The sequence below is a fragment of the Globicephala melas genome, chromosome 6 (assembly GCF_963455315.2).
Source record: "Globicephala melas chromosome 6, mGloMel1.2, whole genome shotgun sequence".
NCBI lineage: Eukaryota > Metazoa > Chordata > Mammalia > Artiodactyla > Delphinidae > Globicephala > Globicephala melas.
In genome coordinates, this window is record NC_083319.1 from 86,208,368 (window position 1) to 86,232,690 (window position 24,323).

General features: G+C 44.1%; 1 protein-coding gene across 2 annotated transcripts in view; it reads left to right on the forward strand.

The window, feature by feature from the left end:
* The window catches only part of AOPEP (aminopeptidase O (putative)), a 359,340-nt gene that overhangs the window by 322,224 nt on the left and 12,793 nt on the right, over positions 1-24,323 (forward strand). For both annotated transcript variants that reach the window (XR_009564370.2, XM_030832878.3), the window contains exon 14: positions 5,663-5,779. Coding sequence is in view for 1 of the 2 variants with exons in the window: in XM_030832878.3 (XP_030688738.2) it covers positions 5,663-5,779 (117 nt within the window). In the remaining variant the exon portion in view is untranslated. The remainder of the gene's footprint in view (positions 1-5,662; positions 5,780-24,323) is intronic.

Here is a 24,323-nt window from a genome sequence, read left to right on the forward strand (position 1 = left end):
CCATGGTCCTGGCCAGTGTTTGGAGTAGGCAAGGTCAACTTCACCAGAGTTCTGATACTCTTCAGGGCACCTGAGGGTGGGTAGTGTGGTGGATGTGTTTTCTGGGAAGAGTAGAAAGGAATTTGTTAGACTTTGGAGGAAATCTTATTAAAAAGACCTTTTATATCTGTGGGATTACCTTTTTAATCCAAGGGGCAAAGGAGAACTGCTGTCTCTTTTGTGCCTCTATGCCAGAATACATGTGACTTTCAAAGGTCAGCCTCCTCAATTCTGGTTTGGACCCTGCTTGTGTTGAATCTCAGCCAGCGTACAGGAGAATTTGAGATTTTTTTCCTCCCTCCCCCATTTTTTCTGTTTTTGTTCAGTGTAAACAGTTCCTGCCGTAGTAACATAGACAAATATAGCAGAGAATGCTTTTCTGGAAGAAGAATGCTCCCTAAGCATTTTTTAACCATTTTTGGGAAGAATTGATCTTTCTGTGTATTTCAGGCAGACCGAAAGAGAGGGAGGCCATTGCTATAAATTGAAGTGACATCATATGTATTTTGCCCCCATTGATCTGCATTTAGTCTCCAGCCAGGATAAAAGGAAATGGCATCAGGGAGGAAGCATGCTTCATTTAGGCCCAGATCCCAGAGTGATAGTGAGGTAATAATAGAACTCACGCCACTGTCCGTCGGTGGCTGCATTAGTCCTAGGCTCATTCCCCGTCTGGGAGTCTGAGACTTCCTTCGTGTGTGGCTGCAGCGCGCCAGCTGGGCTGTGAGGGGAGGTGCCCTCCTTTGCTTTTGGAGGGGCACGGGCAGTGGACGTGGATGTTCGCGGGCCCCGGGTTCCCTGTGTTGGTCCTGCCGGTGGAAGGTCAGTAGTGAGATGCGTATGGGGCACTTTCTGATCTAGGAGCCTAGCTGGCCCTTTCGGAGTCCTGTTTATAGAAGAAATGGTGGAGGACCTCGGTTGTGTGGTTGGTCTTCAGGGAGCCAGGAGTGAGTGATGCCCCCGTGACAGTAGAAAGAGGTTTCTAGGCTTCTGGAAGAGTCAAGGTTCGTTTTCTTTGTGCTGCTTGTAGACTAGGAGGGTGCGTTTGGAAAATCCATATTTTCTTTCCAAGAGCCTGTGTAAGAACTCTTTAGAACTGTTCAAACTTGTGCAACTTGCCTCAACCCTTAGGCTGACTGGGAAAAATTATGAGGTAGACTTTTTTTCTCTTTGTGCGTTTCTGGGTAATTAGCAGCCGTGGAATCCTCCATGTTTAGAGCAAGAACACAGACTTCCAGAATTCTTAACAAATCTCAATGTATTGACCTCCTTTGGTGTTTTATTGTTTGTGTTCGAGTAAGTGTTCCAGTGTTGTGAAGTCCTCTATTTCAAGTGCCCACATGACTTTGGCACCCCACTCTTATTTTGTCTAAGTTTCTGAGGCAGATGCATTTAAAAAATACCGAGCTGGTTTCCATACGGAAAAAATAATAACCTCATCGTGAGTTCCTAGTTTGTGCAAAGGAAAGAACTTGCTCTTCCTCTCACTGTTGAACTGTGGGTGTGAGCACTCCTAGACCCTCAGCAGTAAAGGCAGTTTCTTTTTCTAATGTTTGAACGAGCTGCTTTCTCAGGAGATAATGCTCTGAAGCATGTGCTTTATTTTTCTTAATCACTCCATGCTGTGACTAAAGCCGTGTCTGTCTCCACCCCACCGCCCCACACTGCTGTATTAAACACAGTGGGCCTAGAAGTCATGTGAAATTTAATTTGATTTCTACATGGGTGGGAGTGGAGTGACCCACACGGCATTTCCTAACACCCCTGTGCTTGCTGCCAGGGCGGGTGGCACCCAGCACTGCGTCTGAACACGTTTGCTGGTGTATGATCTCTCTCAGTTACTTTGCGAACATTTTGGTTTATTACTTAGTACTTCTTTTTCATTATAGGGTGGCTTTATAGGGAGTGTTTATTTTACAAAGAGAAATATGCTGTATTAAAGCAAGCTGCTTGCCACATTTTTGCTTCAGTATTCTCTTTTCAGGGTCTGTAATCTCATGTAAAAATTATGTAATGTTCACGTACTCATTTGTGAGTGAGAGAGACTGAATTTTGCCTATGTACTAAAATAGCATTTGATCACCGATTTGAAATACGAGCCCCCCCTTCCCCCCCGAATTGGAGGAATGACAGTTGAAAGCCAGATGGCTACAGGTGGTTTTACTAAGGAGAGTCACTTACACAAGTCCGTTCTGAAGACCTCTCAGCATCATGGAGGAATGTTCTCAGCCTCTGTGTTGGTCCTTGGTGCCCCTGCCCACCTCTGAGCAAGCAGGCACCTTAGTGAAGGAGGAGGGAGAGCTGGTGGGGTGTGTGCATGCTTGTTCTTTGCCTTTCTCCAATTAAAGTCAATTAAACTGAACAAAGAACCGCAAAGGCTTGACTCCCTCCCTTCCATCTCGGCTGCCCATCTTAAGTCAGGGGGCTTGGCTTTAGATATTTTTCCATTGCATAAAATGAGAAGACGAAAGCTGTCAGTGATCCTTCTGGTTCTGTTTCTCTGTGCAGGTGTGTATGAACTTTTTGCTTAGAAGAAAACTGCGAGAGATACGAAAGTGTGAATCCAGATATTTTGATAGGTTCCCATGTTAGTAATTCTCTGATATTAAACAGGAGTTTGTTGGTCAAACCCAGCTGGGGTAAGTTGAGGACCAAGCTAGTTGTCTTACTCAGGGTTTCTTTCCTCCCTGGGTCTCTCTAGCTTAAACCAAATCCTAAGCTTGGGTTCTAACAATAGGCCTCTTTGTAAGCGCAGGCACGTAATAGGGAGATGCTTTTCTTTCTACTCTTCCCTTTTCTGCAGTTCTGAAAGTTGGCCGGGCTTGTTCCTGCTGCACTTAGTTAGCGAATGAGGCCGCCACCCGCAGCCCATGGGTGTTCTGTGCTGTATCAGGCTGGGCCCTTCCCCAGAAGCGCTCTTCTTGAGTAGCTGTTGCTGCCCTGGATTGGCTGCCTGTAGAAGCACTGCTGACCGGTTTTGAGCGTGCGCGTGGGGATGCAGGACTGGCTAGCCATTCTGACCCAATCTGGGACCCTCCCCTCCCCTGCCCCTGTACAGACAGATGGGCTGCTGCTGGACGGGCACCTAGGCCCGCCGCAGGGTGGGAGCCACCTGGAGCACACTTTGGAAAGGGATGTAGTGGGGCAGGTGGGGAGAGACCATTTTGGGGAGAAAGGGTAGACTCCATGAGAAGGGTTCAAATGCAGGAGGGCAGTCAGGGAGAGTGGCCTTAGGGGGGAATGAGGGGCACACTCATGGCTGGAGCTGAAGGCTTAGCCTCCACCAGAGAAGGGGCCCCTCTTGGAACATAGGGAAGGAAGATCCAGAGAGGGAGGCTGCAGGGTGAGATGGATGGGAAGGAGGGCAGAGGGAGCCTGGGTGCCAGGCCCAGCTGGGCCGAGCTGAGAAGATGGAACTACAATAAGAGGGGCCACAAGAAAGGCTGAGAACAAAGTGTCAGCTCTGCTGCCGGGTCGGGAGTGCCAGAGGCTGGGTAAGACTCCTCCCTCCGCCGGCGGCCATGAGTGCCTGCCTGCCAAGTGCTCATGGTGCCCGTGGTATACAAGGGTATGCATGCTCCTCAGAAGCTGGTGGTTCTGAATTTGGTCTGTTTTATAAAACAGCAAGTTTCTTTTAATATCATACGAGTAGCCTCATGTGTCTAAAACTGTAGAAAATGGAAACATGGCATTTTTGTACTAGTATATAGTAATTTGATATCTTTAAAGCATCTTACAGACACAGTAGTTCTAATGGAAGGAAATTAAGTGTTCTCATATATAACCTCACAGGTCAGTGCTGAATCGTAAACCTCTGGTTTTGCTGAAGCACCTCGTTTCTCCTCTCAGCCTGAGAGAGGAGCCACAGCATGACTGTGGTGGATGGAGTGATGTTATGAAATGAAAATAACCAAGAATCAAGTGGTGTGCATTTGTGTCTGTCTGTCTAGAGGGAAGTGGCGGTTTAATTAGACCTTAGAAAGGTGAGGTGAGGAAAGATAAGAAATGCTTTCTTTGTGGAATTATGTAGTAAATTTCATGCATGCCGTCTCTGCTGGGTTTTCCTGCAAGTGCATTTTGGAAGAGTGTGTGTGTGAATGGAGAGGGAGGCAGAGGTGCAGTGCACACTTGGGGGCTGAAAGGTAAAGAGAGGTAGGGGAGAAGCCAATAATTTTTGAAATTGCTTTTAGAGTAACAAAATGGGGATTAAAATCCAGGTGTTCTTGTGAATATCCTGTTGCTCTAGTATTGACTTCCAGAACTGTAAATTTGAGTTAGTTGACAGGATTGCCTGGGCATAATCAGGAATGGAGAAAAGCTAAATGTCGAGAATAGTGGAATTCATAGTAGTTATTTTAAAACCTTCATTTTAGAATAAATACATTTTGGTTCCTACAAGATGTGTCTTAAATTGAATTTTTTTCTTCTGTTAACCGTTTGTGTGCTGCTCTGTGCTAGAGGCTGATCTAGGCACTGTGGTACAAGAGTGAATAAGACAGATATTTTAAGTTCTTGGATATCACAAGTATTGTTTGTTCACAGATTAGTTTGTGCTATTTTTGAACCATATAAAAACGTCTTGCTCTCTTTGCCCTTAAGTGGTAATACCATTTTTACTTATCCTGTATGAAAACTCAGGGATCTGAGTAGTGACCTTGTGTGGTTGGGCGTGTGTGTGTGTGTGTGTGTGTGTGTGTGTGTGTGTGTGTGTGTGTGTGTAATCATACATACAACCTTCTTTTTAATGGAATAATAAACTTACAGATTTTGTAATAGAGGGATTGTGAAACATGGTTCTAGTTTCATTACATGCTTTTTATTTCTTGGTGTACATTTGCAAGTCACATGCTAAAGAAGGAAATTTGAAAGTTGCTTATTTCTGTTAAACTTCCATGTGTTTACCTAAGATCAGACGGTTTCTTGAGTATTTGTCTAGGCTAAATGACCTTTTTTGGCATATGCATGCTGTAGAGAAAAAGATCTAATAAAACCATGATAATGTTTTATTAAGATAAGCACAGGTTTTTGTTTGTTTGTTTGTTTGTTTTTTGCGGTACGTGGGCCTCTCACTGTTGTGGCCTCTCCCATTGTGGAGCACAGGCTCCGGACGCGCAGGCTCAGTGGCCATGGCTCACAGGCCCAGCTACTCCGCGGCATGTGGGATCTTCCCGGACCGGGGCACGAACCCGTGTCCCCTGCATCGGCAGGCGGACTCTCAACCGCTGTGCCACCAGGGAAGCCCTAAGATAAGCACAGTTTTTATCATTCACAGTGTATGTATACATTTAAGTCATCATGTTGTACACCTTAAAAAAAAATTCATGGTGTACAACCGAAAAAAATAAACAAGGTAGACTCAGTTTTTGATCTGCTCTTAAATATAGAACTGACATGAGAAGCCATGGAGAATAGGGCTTAATCAGACCCCAGAATGCAGTGTCTTTGGGGATACAAGGTAAACCTTGAGGTTTTACCATAGTAAAGTCTACAGTCTTCCAATGTTTCAGCAGCTGCTGGGAGTCCCCAGGGTTACCCTGGATTTGCTGTCTTTGGTCTAAACGTTTGGGTTTAATTTCTTGTAAGCTGAATGGCATTTTCACAGGCTGTTTGGTTTTGTCCTCAGCTTCTTCCAGACCAGCTGGTCTTGCTTCTGGAGCATCTCTTGGAGCAGAGGACTCTGAATCCCCGAACTCTGCAAAGACTTGAGAGGACGTACCACCTCTCGGAGCAGGATGCAGAGGTAACCAGGAACACCCTCAGGATTTACACTGTGGGTCCTCACTGTTGGTGAAGTATGATCCCATTGCGTCCCCAGCTGTTGGAACTCTCTGTAAGCAGCATCCCATGCTGTGTCTTACGAGTGAAAAGCAGCACTTCGAGCAAAGAGTAAACTGCTTCCCTGGTTGCGCTTGCTCCAGCAGGGGACCTCTGATCCTGGTCATTACCAGGGTATTTTGAGGTCCTAAGTTTTTCCCTCTTTCTTCTTAAATCATTAAGATGGACATAAGTCTCCTAAAGGAATGAGCAGGCGGGTGGAATGTTTTTGAATTATAAACTTGGGTGGGTCATCTTGTGCATGATGGTGGTGCCGTCCTGTTGCACATTAAGAAAACTGGGCTGAGATGTGCCAGAGCTTCTTAGTTGTATTCAGTTAGGACAGGAAAGGAGCCATGTGTCAAGGAAATGAAAACTAAATCTAACAGCCATGGTTTGAAAAGCAAACTTGGATGCTTGTGGGAAAGCAATATGATGGGGTCCTTAATATCTTTTAGCTTATTGTGAAGAATGCAATGTGAACCCTAGGATGAGTTCCAGAGTTTTCTAAATATATAAAATAATAAATTATTTAGTCATCTAAAGTAAAAAAGCACATGGTCTCTCTTATATAAAACTCCTTAAAGGCAAGTAGGTTTGATTTGTGTTCAGTTGAGAATAAATGAACGTTTAAAAACTGTACAGTCCAGTAAGGCAGCCATTAGGCACATGTGGCTGTTCTGAATTGAGGTGTGCTGTAAGTGTGAACTATGCGTAGCAGATACTGGAGACATAGTATAAAAAGAGGAAGCAAAATGTCTCAGTAATGTCTTCTCAAAATGATACTTTGGACATGTTGGGTTAAATAAAATATTATTAAAAATTAACTTCACAATTCTTAAAATGGAGTAAATGGAGAAAAGCCAGCTCATTATTAGATTAAAAGGTAAGATGGGCACTGTTATACATGTTAAAACCCTTATGTAAATTCAGGAGTTAATTGAAAAACTCCAGAGAAGCTGTAGCTTTTTACCCATCTCAGCATAGATCAAACGTGCAACTGTTGCTGTTTATTTCAGCTCTTATATTTTTGTTTATAGGAGTTTCCAAATGCCAGCTTGTTATTTTTAATTAGTGTTTTATAGAGGTCTCTATTTATAGGCATGAGGTTATGCTTTAATCAGAGCTGAATACCACTGAAATGCCAGGCCCCAGTGACAGGCAGTGGGCAGACGAAGGCGGGAGGATCAAAGCAGGTGCTGGGCACCTGTCACTCCTCCACTTTTTGCCAGAAGCTGGGAGGTGGTAGACCCTGGTCCCCCCACCCCTTTCCTGTTGGCATAAACATAAAGCACACTGTGTTCTTAACTTACAGCTCAACTTAGTTGTTATACGTAACTTCTTAAACCTTCGGGAAATATAACAGGTTTTATTTTGGTTGCTTCTTTGCATCTCAGACTGCATCATGATGCCCAAAGCCAGAGCAGTCTCTTCAGGCTTGGCTCTTTGGTTATGAGAGACTGGGGCCTGAGGGAGGCTTGACTGGTTTAAGTAACTAGCGTGGTCAGCGTCCATGCAGTTCACAAATACTCTGCCAGTCACTAGGGATACAGCAGTGGCAAGGGTCACCCTCAGGAAGTTTGGATTCTTCTAGAACGACAGCTCATAAGGAAATGAGCAGGATAGTTTCAGATAAGAGCTACAAAGGAGATTGCAGGTGAAAGTGAGCTAGGTGTCTCTAGGTAGAGTTCAGGAAAGGCCACAAGAGAAAGTGACATTTGAGCCAGGCCCTAAGGGCAAGAAGGAGTTGGCCATACAAAGCCAAGGGGCCAGGACTGATTTCCATACAGAGGTGACAGCAAGTGCAAAGGTGTGAGCATGGCATGTTCTGGGATACGGGTCAGCAGGCTTTTCTGTAAAGGAGCAGATTTTAGTATTTCAGGCCATACGGTTTCTGTCACAACTAACTATTCAACTTTGCTGTTGTAGCTGCCATAGGCAGTATGTAAACGAACAGACGTGCCTGTGTTTCAGTAAAGCTGTTTATGGACCCTGAAACTTGAATTTCATATAATTATCACATCTCAAGATAATTCTTTTTGTTGTTGTTCCTTCCTGTAAAACGTCCACACCACTTCTAGCTGTGGGCTGGTTTGGCCTGCCCCCTTCTGAGTTTGTTGACCCCTGCTCTGGGGCCTGCAGGGTTGAGGTCAGGGGTGGGTAGGGCCCAGATCAGGGCCTTAAGGCCCTGAGGCCTAACGTGCCACTGCCTTGCCCCCTTCCCAGGCCCTCCTAGGCCTTGGCACATAGTCAGTTACATTGACAGCTTATCTCACTGCGAGGTTTCCTTGAAAGATCACTCAGAACCAGAAAAGCAACAGGATTTTGGCCAACCAGGGTATGTTCTAGAAACTTTATTAGTTAAGTGTGATTTATTGTGACACTGATTAGCAGGAATTTCGTTGACTAACCATCTGCCTTTATTTTAAGTGACAGAACATTTCATGGGAGAAAGAATTGTTATTTGCTGGGAAAATGAAGATTCTGACTTTACTCTTGGTGCTTCTCCTTGACCAAACATACAAGGATAGTCCCTTTCAGTTATCATCAGGGCTTTAAATGTGTAGTAAATAGCAGTCATTTAAAACATGGCTGAAGGTGCTGGAGAGGGGCAGCTTGGATGTGGAGCGTCCCTATGGGAAATGGCTCTAGAGGTGTTTTCCCGGCAAGGAGCAATGTGTGTGACTGTGCTGATACTCTCTGTTCAGGGTGCTGTCACGGGCCCTGGGACCATGGTGTTGGGTTAGGTGTCTGTGCAGAAGGACTTCAGTCCCAGGACGGGGGGCGGGGGGGGTCTCTAGCACAGCAGCAGGGAGTGCTCAGGACAGTGGTGGGGCGGGGGGCTACTTCCTCATATTTCCAGGAAGTAAAGAAAGGCTCCCCCTAGTCTTCCTTGGACTAGCATTTCTCCTGAAAGCAAGCACAGATGTGAAGTCACTTTTTGAGAAGGTGAGCCTGCTATTTCCGTAGCTCGTTTAAGCTCCTAATTGCCCAGCGCACTGCAGAGCTCTCTCGTTGGCAGAGCAGCATGTTCTTGATGTACCAGAAGTCTCAACTGTGTAAGAAGCCTGTGCTACCATGAATCAGCTCCCTCTGTTCAGTAGTTGCTTTAGCTTCTTTGCTGTCGTGCCCACTTGTCCCTTCCCTCCTTCCTTCTGTGTCTGTGGGTGGGCTGGTGCTGTCTCACTGGGAAGTTTATTTTAATGATGCTCTTCGTGTAGCTCAATATTTGTATTAGTTGTGTTGCTTCTGTGTTTCCGGTTGTATTCACAGAATGTCCAATCTGTTGGTCAGGATTTCCGAGCATGGCGACCAGGTGGATGGTGTTCTTTGCCAGCTGTTTGCGTGTCAGGGGAACGCTGTTGCATGTTACGCGCCCCTTGTCCTCCGGGTGCCTGCATCACATGTGGTGTGAATACACAAGTCTGCCCTGCACGGAGGGACACCTTGTGTTCAGAATCTTAAAGGAAAAGTGCATGAGGACAGATGTAGTAAGCTAGGTACAGTAATGCATGTCATCTTAGGCCATTTTATGCCTTGCCTGGCCACTCGTGTCGCCACCATGTGAGAAGTGGGGCTTTGGAGGAGGAACGTTTGTATTCCTTAGCCTGGAAAGTAACACTGACTACAGGAGTAGTTACCATCTTTTACCTCCTGGATCAAAGAAGCCTCTGGCCATGTTGCTGGGCTGCTTTAACCAGGTCAGAAAATGAACTGAAAGGGAAACTTAGTTCATAGAAATACATTGTCTACAGTTTCCGAGCATATTGGTTCCAAGAAAGACCCAAAAGGTTTTAAAACATGTTAAACAACTGATTCTTCAAACAAGAGGTGTTTTCTGAGATCCTTTTTTAAAATAATGAATTCCCAGCCCGCTTTATCAGGTCTCCTAAGCCTCAAAAACAGCTTTCCTGTGTTAATGAAGAGAGGCTCCACTCCACTTGGCTCTGTGACCTTTTTCCCCAAAAGCCCCATGACTGACCTCGAAGCAGCTATTTCTATCTACAGACTACAGTTGAACACTTCAAAATTGGGGCACCCCTCAGGTGAATTTCAGAAAATGTGGAAGCAGCCCACTCCCTGTCTCATCTGGCTCAGATGGGAGTGGTGGATGTTAGTCAAAATGGTCCCCACGGTACCATGCTCTGCTCTGATGTTTCATTTGGTAGGGTGAGCCAGAAATTTAGTTTTCTGGGTGAGGCCACTACCAGCCAGGTCTCCCCCTCACTGTATTTGGGAAAGTGCTGTTGGTTGAAAGGAAGAGGCCTCCTGGGTTAGGTTGGGGTGGGAAGGGGTGGGCACAGTGTCTCCATCTTGCCCTGGCTCCACGTCCCAGTCTTTGTTCAGGGGTACTGCTCTTCCAGGTCTCCATCCCATCTAGACACCCAGGCCGTGCACCTGGTACTGGCAGAGGCATCAACTTAGCAAAAAGCTGGACTTGGTCCCAGGTCCCCAAATGGCTGGTGGCCTCTTACAAGTTGCCCACCCTCCCGGGCCCCTTTTTCTTCGTCTGCACAGCAGTACCGGGACTAGACTGCTGGCTATCAGCCTTTTTGACCACGGCCGACTGGCAGAAACGGCTTTACGAAACTGTTTGTACTCTTATATTCGCTATTATTTCCTATTTTATTTGCGTTAAAAATGTGCATTGTGATGCAGCAAATTGATTTTGTGACCCACTAACGAGTCGCAGCCCACAGTTTGGAAAACGTGGAACAGGACGATCTCACAGTCCTCACCAGCTTCCTGCCTTCAGACTTGTGGCCAAGGTCCCTGAGCCTCTGTCTCCTCAAGATTAAAATGGAGCCATAAACCCCCTCTTCATGGGATTGTTAACACCATGAGGAGAAGTTTTAGCATAATTTCTTGTCATATAAGATTCACATTCTCTCGTTTGGTGTGAAACGGTCAAATTTTATTTAGCTCAGACAACCTTTGTATTGTCTCTTTAATCTGTCAGGACTGGCAATGAGAAAGAGAGACAAGAAGTACAAGCTACCAGCTGTTAGGAGCCCCTGAGCACCTGGTCACAGAATTCTTAATCTGGGGTCTTGGCAGCTTTTTCGGTGGGGTCGGGTCCAGGGTGGTTTGCTCTAAACCGAGGTTTCTCTACCTTAGCATTACAGATATTTTGGAGTGGATAATTCTCCGCTGTGGGGTGTCCTGTGCCTTGGGTGATGTATCATACCCCCGGTTTTTTTCCCTGCGATGCCAATAGCAGTTCTCTCCCTTCCCCACCCCACCCGTTTGGGCAGTCAGAAGTGTCTCCAGACATTGCCAAATATCTTCTGGGGGATAAAGTCATCTTGGTTAAGAACCACTGCTCTAAAGCAGCAACTGACCACAAAAGGCAATTTTTTCATCTCATCTAATGAAGTGCCTGATGGTTACAATACAGAGTGGAATAGCTAGAACATGGTTAACTACATTTAGGGGCCACCCTGAGCCGGCTGTATTCTCTCAGGCTCCGAAGAATGTAACCCTGGGGGAGGTGAAAACAAAATGTTTCACATGGAAGAAAAAGAAGGAATTGCAAAATAAAGTAGTAGTAGCAAGTAAATCTAAGGAAACAGGTGAGTGAGTGAGGACAAATCTGTTTTACCACTAGTGCCCAGAGAAAGCCATGCCAGTATCTGTCTGCATTCTGCTCTGAAAAGGACACTTTCAAGGTTGATTGCAAATGGAAGAACATCCAACGTTGCAGGCCTTTCCCTCACCACTGCCTTTCCTCTGGCGCAGGTGGAAGAGCCCTTGAAAACCGTGTAAACTGGCCACCTCCCTTGGTGGGTTTTACCTCTGCAGGGAGGGGGTAGATTTTAATACTGGTCAGTAAGAGAACTCATTGTTTATTTGAAAAGAAAATACCACAGCATTTATTTGAAGTCCACAAGTGGAAGGCACGATTGCAGGCCCACAAAAGTCTGACAGCTCCGATGCTCATTTCTGAAATTTCATTTGAGCCAAAAGCATAGTTTCTGTGAACTGAGAACATTCCATTATCAACCGACCTCTGGAGAGGCATACTGAAAGGGCAGAGAATAAAGGTTTAGTCAGGTTATCATATGTTTAAAATGTAAGACTGATCTGTAGCTGTGATTCTGCCCATTCCCTTTATGCTAAAACTCCTTCTGGTCATGATGACCGTCGTCTTCTGCACAGTGTTCAGGGTCTGTTCCCTGCCGTCCGTTCAGGGGCTCAGCACTCCCCTTTTCTCCCCTGGCTGCTTTTCTGTAGTATTCTGGCTACAAAATAAAGAAAACATTTCTATTTTGTGCTCCTCACAGGAAGAGTTTAGAGGAGAGGTTAGATGTAATCTCAGTGGGCTCTGTTGCCACTTCAGGGTGCTCAACAGTTTATATTTAGTAAACCGCGGTGTGCTGAACTTGGTGCCTCCTTCCCCTTTGATACACCTCGATGCAGAATCTAAGTAGCACAAAGGCAGAAACCAGCCTTGCTGACGTCAGGTCCTGTCATCACGGCGGTGTGTGAGGGCAGCCTGCCGGGCTGGCGCCACAGCCCCTGCAGGACTGCAGAGCTGTGCAGGGTCGCCAGGGCCCAAGCGTAGGAGCAGTGCCAGAGCGCCGGCCCCAGCCCCCTTGGTGGGCGCCTCTTCCTCCCCTCCTTCCCTTTTGGAGTCTGTCTTGGGGGAATGCATATCCCCAGGCTTCCCCAGGTCACTGCCCAGCAGTGTCAGGAGGCACCATTGTGGAACAGTGCGCCAGGAGGCAGGTTTTCAGATTGAACATAAAAAGGAGACTGTTGGGGCCTGGTGGCACAGTGGTTAAGAATACGCCTGCCAGTGCAGGGGACACAGGTTCGAGCCCTGGTCCGGGAAGATCCCACATGCCGTGGAGCAGCTAAGCCTGTGCGCCACAACTACTGAGCTTGCGCTCTAGAGCCCGCGAGCCGCAACTACTGAAGCCCGCGTGCCACAACTACTGAAGCCTGCGTGCCTAGAGCCCATGCTCCACAACAGGAGAAGTCACCGCAATGAGAAGCCCGTGCACTGCAACAAAGAGCAGCCCCCGCTTGCCTCAACTAGAGAAAGTCCTTGTGCAGCAACAAAGACCCAATGCAGACAAAAAAAAAAAAAAAAAAAAGGAGACCGTTGTGGAGGGTTGGAACGGTGTGGTGCAATTAGCAAAGTGGTTTTCCAGGGTAAAATACAAGGAGCCCGATGGAATGGGAGCTTCCAGAAAGGCAGTTTGACACCTGCCATATCCAACATTGGGCAGGTTTGTCACCGTTTCTTCCCAGGGACAAGGGGTCTGGCTCCTTGGCTCCTTGACATGGTCAAGCTCAGGTTGCAAATCAGAGGGTCAGACATTGATGGATCTGAACTTGAGGATGTGACCTATAAGTAGTGTGACTTAATATCCATTTTTTAAAAAGCTAAAACAGTCCTGGTGAGGGACGCGGCTGTCATTTTGATACAGCGTTGTAATTTGTAGAGTTTGGAAAGCTGGGCAGGGTATGGATTGATAAAAGGGTTGGGGTGATTTTCTTTGGTTGCTTAGACATATTGGGATTTTAAAACATGTGCGTTTTATAATGTGGGATAAAAAGCTCTTATATAATTCTTTAGTTACATTTGTGTATTTTTTTCTTTGTTGTATTTGGTTTATGAAACACTTACTGCTTTAGAACATTTCTTCAAAGTCAGGAAGATATCTCTAGATATTTCTTCTTGGCGTTTTCTTTCTCTGTTATTCAGTTCAGTGCCCCTAGAATTTTTCTGTGGAAACCTTTGGAGACCAAAAAAGTCTCCATTGCTTTATATAGTGATACAATGATTTTTGAAAACTGAGCTAAAATGACAAAGGACTTTGTTTTTAGATGAGTATTCCTCTCTTGTTCCTGAGGCCAGGGCCTGAGTTTTATTTACCTTGAATTGTTACAGGACATTGTGGCTGATCAGATGTTTGTTTAAAGAAAAAATGAACCACTGGTGGCATAATCTGCCTAATTTTTCTGAAAAGACCTTTTAAGTAAACAATTATAATCAGTCAAAGCATTTAGAATTTATCTGTTAAATAAAAGAGGAAAAGAGCATTTAACGGCGGGCTTTTAGCTACAGGTTCAGCCAGACTTTATTAGAAAAGTCCCTGGTTGCTTATTCTTTGCCATTCTTTCTTCCATGTACTTAGCAGCACGTCCTACTGTATAGATATTTGGAGATTTAAGGGGCATTATCACCTCTTGCCATCTGTGTATGTTCCCCCCTCCCCCGCCAAGTCTGTACAGATTTTCTCAGAAAGATGTGGAGATGTACACATTTTCTGGGTTAATAAATAACATTGCCCTGACACTCTTCTTTCGATAGTGCCCCAAACCCAGCTACATCTCCTGTTCCTTTTGTCTTTAATGCTGTTGTGAGTAAAATCAACATGTGGGGTTTTATTGCTGTTTCTAGGTTCTTTATACCTCCATCAGTAGTTTATATATTTTTGTATTAGATTTCTGTACTGAAATCCACACCCCAAAAAAGCACACAGTTGTCTGTGAGCCCACTGCCATTTTCTTTCGCAATTATAGAGTCTCATTCCCATGTAAAGTTTGCCTTCAGTGCCCTAAAATAGAGGGCTCACTTTTGCCAAAACACCTTTCCAGATTGCTCTTCTTCCCTCTGGTGCCTTTCCGGTGCACCCTCCTTTGCTCTCTAGTTCCATGGTACACCAGAATCTGAGAGTTCGCTCTCTCTGGCCTTCAAGCTGTGGAACCTTCAGGCTGTAGATAAAACGAGCTCTTCCTGTAGTCTGTGGGAGGCTCCCACAGCGTCAGCGGCCTAAGTATGGTCCCTGAACCTGCCCTTTAGGGAGGAGGCGGTGCTCCATAGATCCTACAGGATTCCCTGGCAGCTTATGCCTCTTAGGCGCGAATGTTTGTGCTGGTACCTGATAGCAAAGAGAAAACAGTTGTATTGAATTCAAATTGTTTTAAAAAATGAAAGGACCCCTGTTTATGTGCAAATGATGGTATTTTGTGTTTGTCAGGGCACGAAATTTAAAGATCAGCAGACTTTATGGGGTGGCACTAAAAATGAGTTTTTAAATATTATTACTATTATTATTATTATTATTATTTTAATGGTATGCGGGCCTCTCACTGTTGTGGCCTCTCCCGTTGCGGAGCACAGGCTCTGGACGCGCAGGCTCAGCAGCCATGGCTCACGGGCCCAGCCGCTCCGTGGCATGTGGGATCTTCCTGGACCGGGGCACGAACCCGTGTCCCCTGCATCGGCAGGCGGACTCTCAACCACTGCGCCACCAGGGAAGCCCTAAAAATGATTTTTAAAGCTACTTAGTCTACATGTTGCTGCAGCTTTGAACCACATGGAATTGTGTTCCATAGACCAACTGATCTGTGGGTAGGAGCAGATGACCACGCCGAGCGTGGAAATCTACAGGCACTGGGGAGAGCAGCCAGCCAGCCAGCAGCAGCCCAGAGCAGGCTTGTCCGCCTGGCTCTACTGTCAGGACAGCAGGTGGTCTTCTCAGGAATTGACTGCGTAGAGTAGTACCATTTCCTGAAACAGCCTTCCCCAGCTTGACTCTAGGCTTGTTTTTAATACCAACTTTTTTTGAGAAATAATTCATATACCATATAATTCACCCATTTCGAAGTGCACAACAGTAGTTTTTAGTATGTATCACAGAGCTGTGTAACCATCACCACAGTCAATTATAGAATGTGTTCGTCATCCGATCGCAAAGAAACCCTGTACCCTTTAGTTGTCATTCCCATCTCCCCCCACTCCAGTCCTTGGCAACCAGACTCTTCCTGTGTCTACAGATTTGCTTACTCTGGGCTTTCATGTAAATGGGATCACATACACCTTTTGTGAATGGCTTCTTTTCACGTAGCATACTGTCTTCAGGAATCATCCATGTTTTGCACGTGTCAATACTTCTTTGCTTTTTATTTCCAAATACTTGTGATGGTATGAGTAAACCCCATTTGTTTAACTGTTCATCAGTTGATAGACATTTGGATTTTGTGGCTGTATGTGTAACGCTGCTGTGAACATTTGGGTGCAGTGTTTTGTGTGGATGTAAATTATCACTTCTTTTCAGACTTATACCTAAGGAGTAGAATTGCTGGCTTATATGGTTAGTTTATTTAACTTTTTAAGGAACTGCCAGGCTGTTTTCCAGAGCACCATTTTACATCTTTACCAGCAGTGTATGAGGGTTCCAGTGTTTCTTCATCCTTGTCAATATTCGTTATTGTCTGGCTTTCATTTTAGCCATCCTACTGGGTGTGAAGACCTATCTCATTGTGGTTTTTTGTTTTTAAACATCTTTTTTTTTTTGGCGGTACGCGGGCCTCTCACTGCTGTGGCCTCTCCCGTTGTGGAGCACAGGCTCCGGACGTGCAGGCTCAGCGGCCATGGCTCACGGGCCCAGCCGCTCCGCAGCATGTGGGGTCCTCCCGGACCGGGGCACGAACCCGCGTCCCCTGCATCGGCAGGCGGACTCTGTGCCTGTGTCACCAGGGAAGCCCTTAAACACCTTTATTGGAGTATAATTGCTTTACAATGTTCTGTTAGTTTCTGCTGTATAACAAAGTGAATCAGCTATATGTATACATGTATCCCCATATCCCCTCCCTCTTGCGTCTCCCTCCCTCCCACCCTCCCTATCCCACCGCTCTAGGTGGTCACAAAGCACCGAGCTGATCTCCCTCTGCTATGCAGCTGCTTCCCACTAGCTATCTATTTTACATTTGCTAGTGTATATATGTCCATGCCACTCTCTCACTTCGTCCCAGCTTACCCTTCCCCCTGCCCACGTCCTCAAGTCCATTCTCCACGTCTGCGTCTTTATTCCTGTCCTGCCCCGAGGTTCATGAGAACCTTTTTTTTTTTTTTTAAGATTCCATATATATGTATTAGGATATGGTATTTGTTTTCCTCTTTCTAACTGACTTCACTGAGTATAACAGACTATCTAGGTCCATCCACCACACTACAAATAACTCAACTTCCTTTCTTTTTATGGCTGAGAAATATTCCATTGTATATATGTGCCACATCTTCTTTATCCATTCATCTGTCGATGGACACTTAGGTTGCTTCCATGTCCTGGCTATGGCAAATAGTGCTGCAGTGAACACTGTGGTACATGACTCCTTGAATCATGGTTTTCCCCGGGTATATGCCCAGTAGTGGGATTGCTGGGTCATATGGTAGTTCTGTTTTTAGTTTTTTAAGGAACCTCCATACTGTTCTCCATAGTGGCTGTATCAATTTACATTCCCACCACCAGCAGTGCAGGAGTGTTCCCTTTTCTCCACACCCTCTCCGGCATTTATTGTTTGTAGATTTTTTGATGATGGCCATTCTGACCTGTGTGAGGTGAAACCTCTATGTAGTTTTGATTTGCATTTCTCTAATGATTAGTGATGTTGAGCATCCTTTCATGTGTTTGTTGGCAATCTGTATTTCTTCTTGGGAGAAATGTCTATTTAGGTCTTCTGCCCATTTTTGGATTGGGTGGTTTGTTTTTTTGATATTGAGCTGTGTGAGCTGCTTGTCTATTTTGGAGATTAATCCTTTGTCAGTTGCTTCATTTGCAGATATTTTCTCCCATTCTGAGGGTTGTCTTTTCATCTTGCTTATGGTTTCCTTTGCTGTGCAAAAGCTTTGAAGTTTCATTAGGTCACATTTGTTTATTTTTATTTCCATTTCTCTAGGAGGTGGGTCAGAAAGGATCTTGCCGTGATTTACGTCATAGAGTGTTCTGCCTATGTTTTCCTCTAAGAGTTTATAGTGTCTGGCCTTACATTTAGGTCTTTAATCCACTTTGAGTTTATTTTTGTGTATGGTGTTAGGGAGTGTTCTAATTTCATTCTTTTACATGTAGCTGTCCAGTTTTCCCAGCACCACTTATTGAAGAGGCTGTCTTTTCTCCATTGTATATTCTTGCCTCCTTTATCAAAGATAAGGTGACCATATGTGTGTGGGTTTATCTCTGGGCTTTCTGTCCTGTTCCATTGATTTATATTTCTGTTTTTGTGCCAGTACCATACTCTCTTGATTACTGTAGCTTTGTAATGTAGTCTGAAGCCTGGGAGCCTGATTCCTCCAGCTCCGTTTTTCTTTTTTCAGGATCGCTTAGGCTATTCAGGGTCTTTTGTGTTTCCATACAAATTGTGAAATTTTTTGGTCTGTGAAAAATACCATTGGTAGTTTCATAGGGATTGCATTGAATCCATAGATTGCTTTGGGTAGTATAGTCATTTTCACAGTGTTGATTCTTCCAATCCAAGAACATGGTATATCTCTCCATCTGTTTGTATCATCGTTAATTTCTTTCATCAGTGTTTTATAGTTTTCTGCATACAGATCTTTTGTCTCCTTAGGTAGGTTTATTCCTGGGTATTCTGTTCTTTTTGTTGCCATGGTAAATGGGAGTGTTTCCTTAATTTCTCTTTCAGATTTTTCATCATTAGTGTATAGGAATACCAGAGATTACTGTGCATTAATTTTGTATCCTGCTACTTTACCAAATTCATTGATTAGCTCTACTAGTTTTCTGGTAGCATCTTTAGGATTCTCTATGGATAGTATCATGTCATCTGCAAACAGTGACAGTTTTACTTCTCCTTTTCCGATTTGGATTCCTTTTATTTCTTTTTCTTCTGTGAGTTCTGTGGCTAAAACTTCCAAAAGTATGTTGAATAATAGTGGTGAGAGTGGGCACCCTTGCCTTGTTCCTGATTTTAGAGGAAATGGTTTCAGTTTTTCACCATTGAGGACGATGTGGGCTGTGGGTTTGTCACATATGGCCTTTATTATGTTGCGGCAGGTTCCCTCTCTGCCTACTTTCTGGAGGGTTTTTATCATAAATGGGTGTGGATATTTGTCGAAAACCTTTTCTGCATCTGTTGAGATGATCATATGGTTTTTCTCCTTCAGTCTGTTAATATCATTTATCACATTGATTGATTTGCATATATTGAAGATTCCTTGCATTCCTCAGATAAACCACACTTGATCATGGTGTATGAGCCTTTTAATGTGCTGTTGGATTCTGTTTCCTAGTATTTTGTTGAGGATTTTTGCATCTATGTTCATCAGTGATACTGGCCTATAGCTTACTTTTTTGTGTGACATTTTCGTCTGGTTTTGGTATCAGGTTGATGGTGGCCTTGTAGAATGAGTTTGGGAGTGTTCCTCACCGTGCTGTATTTTGGAAGAGTTTGAGAAGGATAGGTGTTAGCTCTTCTCTAAATGTTTGATAGAATGTGCCTGTGAAGCCATCTGGTCCTGGGCTTTTGTTTGTTGGAAGATTTTTAATCACAGTTTCAATTTCAGTGCTTGTGATTGGTCTGTTTACATTTTCTGTTTCTTCCTGGTTCAGTCTAGGAAGCTTGTGCTTTTCTAAGAATTTGTCCATTTCTTCCAGGTTGTCCATTTTATTGGCATAGAGTTGCTTGTAGTAATCTCATGATCCTTTGTATTTCTGCAGTGTCAGTTGTTACTTCTCCTTTTTCATTTCTAATTCTGTTGATTTTGAGTCTTCTCCCTTTTTTTCTTGATGAGTCTGGCTAACGGTTTATCAGTTTTGTTTATCTTCTCAAAGAACCAGCTTTTAGTTTCATTGATCTTTGCTATTGTTTCCTTCATTTCTGATCTGATCTTTATGATTTCTTTCCTTCTGCTAACTTCGGGGGGGGGGTGGTTTTGTTCTTCTTTCTCTAATTGCTTTAGGTGTAAGGTTAGGTTGTCTGTTTGAGATTTTTCTTGTTTCTTGAGGTAGGATTGTATTGCTATAAACTTCCCTCTTAGAACTGCTTTTGCTGCATCCCATAGGTTTTGGGTCGTCGTGTTTTCATTGTCATTTGTTCCTAGGTATTTTTTGATTTCCTCTTTGATTTCTTCGGTGATCTCTTGGTTATTTAGGAGCATATTGTTTAGCCTCCATGCTTCTGTGTTTTTTACAGTTTTTTTCCTGTACTTGATATCTAGTTTCATAGCGTTGTGGTCAGAAAAGATACTTGATACGATTTCAGTTTTCTTAAATTTACCAAGGCTTGATTTGTGACCCAAGATATGATCTGTCCTGGAGAGTGTTCCATGAGCACTTGAGAAGAAAGTGTATTCTGTTGTTTTTGGATGGAGTGTCCTATAAATATCAGTTAAGTCCATCTTGTCTAATGTGTCATTTAAAGCTTGTGTTTCCTTATTTATTTTCATTTTGGATGATCTGTGCATTGGTGAAAGTGGGGTGTTAAAGTCCCCTACTATGACTGTGTTACTGTCAGTTTCCCCTTTTATGCCTGTTAGCATCTGCCTTATGTATTGTGATTCTTCTTTGTTGGGTGCATAAATATTTACAAGTGTTATATCCTCTTCTTGGTTTGATCCTTTGATCGTTATGTAGTGTCCTTCTTTGTCTCTTGTAACAGTCTTTATTTTAAAGTCTATTTTGTCTGATATGAGAATTGCTCCTCCAGCTTTCTTTTGATTTCCATTTGCATGGAATATCTTTTTCCATCCCCTCACTTTCAGTCTGTATGTGTCCCTAGGTCTGAGGTGGGTCTCTTGTAGACAGCATATATATGGGTCTTGTTTTTGTATCCATTCAGCCAGTCTGTGTCTTTTGGTTGAACATAAGACCAAATGGTAATCCATTTACATTTAAGGTAATTATTGATATGTATGTTTGTATTACCATTTTCTTAATTGTTTTGGGTTTGTTTTTGCAGGTCTTTTCCATCTCTTGTGTTTCCTGCCTACAGAAGTTCCTTTAGCATTTGTTGTAAAGCTGGTTTGGTGGTGCTGAATTCTCTTAACTTTTGCTTGTCTGTAAAGGTTTTAATTTCTCCATCGAATCTGAATGAGATCCTTGCTGGGTAGAGTAATCTTGGTTGTAGGTTTTTCCCTTCCATCACTTTAAATATGTCCTGCCACTGCCTTCTGGCTTGCAGAGTTTCTGCTGAAGGATCAGCTGTTAACCTTATGGGGATTCCTTTGTATGTTATTTGTTGCTTTTCCCTTGCTGCTTTTAATATGTTTTCTTTGTATTTAAGTTTTGATAGTTTGATTAACATGAGTCTTGGCGTGTTTCTCCTTGGATTTATCCTGCATGGGACTCTCTGAGCTTCCTGGACTTGATTGACTGTTTCCTTTCCCATGTTAGGGAAGTTTTCAACCATAATATCTTCAAATATTTTCTCAGACTCTTTCTTTTTCTCTTCTAATGGGCCCCCCTATAATTCGAAAGTTGGTGCGTTTAATGTTGTCCCAGAATTCTCTGAGACTGTCCTCAATTCTTTTCATTCTTTTTTCTTTATTCTGCTCTGTGGTAGTTATTTCCACTATTTTATCTTCCAGGTCACTTATCCGTTCTTCTGCCTCAGTTATTCTGCTATTGATTCCTTCTAGAGAATTTTAAATTTCATTTATTGTGTTGTTCATCATTGATTGCTCTTTAGTTTTTCTAGGTCCTTGTTAAACGTTTCTTGTATTTCCTCCATTCTACTTCCAAGGTTTTGCATCATCTTTACTGTCATTACTCTGAGTTCTTTTTCAGGTAGACTGCTTATTTCCTCTTCATTTGTTTGGTCTGGTGGGTTTTTACCTTGCTCCTTCATCTGCTGCACATTTCTCTGTCTTCTCATTTTGCTTAACTTAACCGTGTTTGGGGTCTCCTTTTTGCAGGGTGCAGGTTCGTAGTTCCCATTGCTTTTGGTGTCTGCCCTCAGTGGTTAAGGTTGTTTCAGTGGCTTGTATAGGCTTCCTGGTAGAGTGGACTGGTGCCTGTGTTCTGGAGGGTGGGGCTGGATCTTGTCTTTCTGGTGGGCAGGGCTGCATCCGGTGGTGTGTTTTGGGGTGTCTGTGGACTTAGTATGATTTGGGGCAGCCTCTCTGCTAACGGATGGGGCTGTGTTGCTGTTCTGCTAGTTGTTTGGCATGGGGCGTCCAGCACTGGAGCTTGCTGGCCATTGGGTGGAGCTGGGTCTTAGCGTTGATCATAACTTCCCAACCTCCAGAATTTTTGTTCAGCCTGTTCATCCATGCGTTTACTTCTGTCGGCAGTACTGGAAATGCACAGGGGTTAACAGGAAAATCCGAATTATTTTCCGGAAAACTGGAGGTAAGATGACTCGGGAGTGACAAGACACAAAGTACAGTGGGTGGCGGTGAAAGAAAGCCAGGGTAGGAGGTGGCTGAGGCGTGGAGCAGTGCCCTAGGGGAGTGGCAACTTCCCACAGGGACCCCTGCCTCTAGAGCATCCTCTTCCAGGCGTCGACGCTCCACGGGGCCCCTCTCGTTGTGGTTTTGATTTTCATTTCCCTATTAACTAATTATGGTCAGCATCTTTTCATCTGTTTATTGGCCACTTATACATCTTTGGAAAAATACCTAGTCAGATCTTTTGCTCATTTTTAAACAGGTTTTTCTTTTTATTATTGAATTATAATAGTTTGTATATTTTAGATACAAGATCCTTATCAGGTATATGATTTGCAAAAATATTCTCTCATTTTCTTAGGTTGTCTTTTCACGTTCTTGAAAGTGTCCTTTGAAGCACAGACGTTTTAATTTTGAAGCCGTCCGATTCACCTGTATTTTCTTATTTTGCTTGTGCTTTTGGTGTCAAATCTAGGAAACCAGTGCCTAATCCAATGTCTAGAAGATTTATGTCTGTGTTTTCTTCTAAGAGTTTTATAGTTTTAGCTCTTACATTTAAGTCTTCGGGTTTAATTTTTAAAGTTCATTTCTCTAGCTTCTGTAAGGAAGGTATTGGAAGAAATAGCCACTAAGAAGAAACGGGGAAGGGAGGGTTGAATTTTTTCATGGAACACGTGGTAAGGCTGGAAATCGACTGAGCTTAGGCTGCCCCATTCAGCAGTTGGTGTCTTTTCTTCCTTTGTCTCTTAGTTAGAGTGGCCCTTTCTCAGGGAGTCTCCTGACTACATCCCTGGGTCACTCCCATTGCCCTCATTGCACCCTGTTATCTCCTGTCAGGGCGTTTGTCACTAACGTGAGTCTGCTTTTGCCTGCTTACTGGATTTTTCTTAGACTTTCTACTGAACTATAAGCTCAAAGAGGGCAGGATCTTGTCTGTTTTATTCACCACTTCATCCTTAATACCCAGTACTTATTTTTTTGGAGAATGACGTTTCCTGGATCTCCAGGTATTCTGGAATAGAGTGACTAGTATATGACAGGATAAGGTGATTGGATAACTAAAGCTATAGGGAAACCCCTTCAGGAGGGAGCGAACCTTTCTGGCAGACTTGGTGAGGCCCTCCGGAGTCAGTCACGTCTGCCCCTGAGGAAATGGAGAGAAAGCACGAGTGCCCCTTCAGAGCTTCTCAGAGGAAGTAACCCATGGTCAGTTTTCTGCCAACAGTAAAAGTCCTTTTTTTTAGCAAAGGCCACGTGTCGTATGTTAATGAAATGAGGAAAGGAGGTGGAATTCCATATTGGAATGTTTTAGCATTTAGTGTGCCATTTTGATAGGGAGGGAAGGCTCACTGTGCTGTATTTCAGGGTGGACTCAACATGGGCTACTGAGTTCTACTGTTTGGAGCCAGCTGCCTTGCATGGCATTAATGTCATTCATTGAAATAGTATATACATAGGAGAAGGAAGAAAGGTTGGAATTTGCCTGAGAGAACATATAAAACTTGATGTTTGTCATCACCTTTGATCCTCACCGTCACTCCATGTGCACACTTGGTGTGATGATCCCGATAGCAGGTTTGGACGATCCCTGTTTTGCACGTTGCCACAGCTCTAGTTATAACTGGTAAAACCCGTTATTACCGGCTATATCCAGTTAACATAGAGCGGAGAGTTTTAGGGTCTGACTCAAGCAAGGTTAGCAAGAGCCCTTGCAAAAGAGCTGAGAGCCTCCGCCTCCTCGTTTGTTGTCTTAACTTCAGGGCGAAGGGGGTTTACTAGCCTGGCTTTGTGGCAGTACACAGAGCAACTTTTCATTCCCTTTAGTTAAAACAGTGTTAAGATCTCAGCCCTTTGAGAGTAAGGAGCTGTAAGGTGAGAGAGAGAAGGAGAAGAGAAGTGTTGGAAATCTTTATGTGACAGCTGTACACTCAGCTGTGCTCTCATCTTTTCTCATGAGAATGAGTAGATGAGACATCCTGGACCGTTACAGATGCCCCTAAACGAAATACCTGCTGGAAAGGCTGTCTGTTCTGGAGCTGCTCTAGGAAGGCCTCCCCACGCCCAGGCTGCCAGGCAGGCTTCCCTCACCAGCAGTAAACCCACTTTAAAGCAACGTTAAGTCTAATTTAAGGACGCAAATTTAAAAAGGAGGTTTGTTTATTGCAGCGTTAGACTTATTAACTCGCAAAAGCCATGAGCCTTGGTCTTTCTGTTTACAGATTATAAAATGGAACTCAAAATGAGGTTTAATGGGCTTCCCAGATCGTGTTCCCTGGACAGATTTTTTTTCCCCTTCAACAGTAAATTCTGAAATCAAAAGGACTTAAAA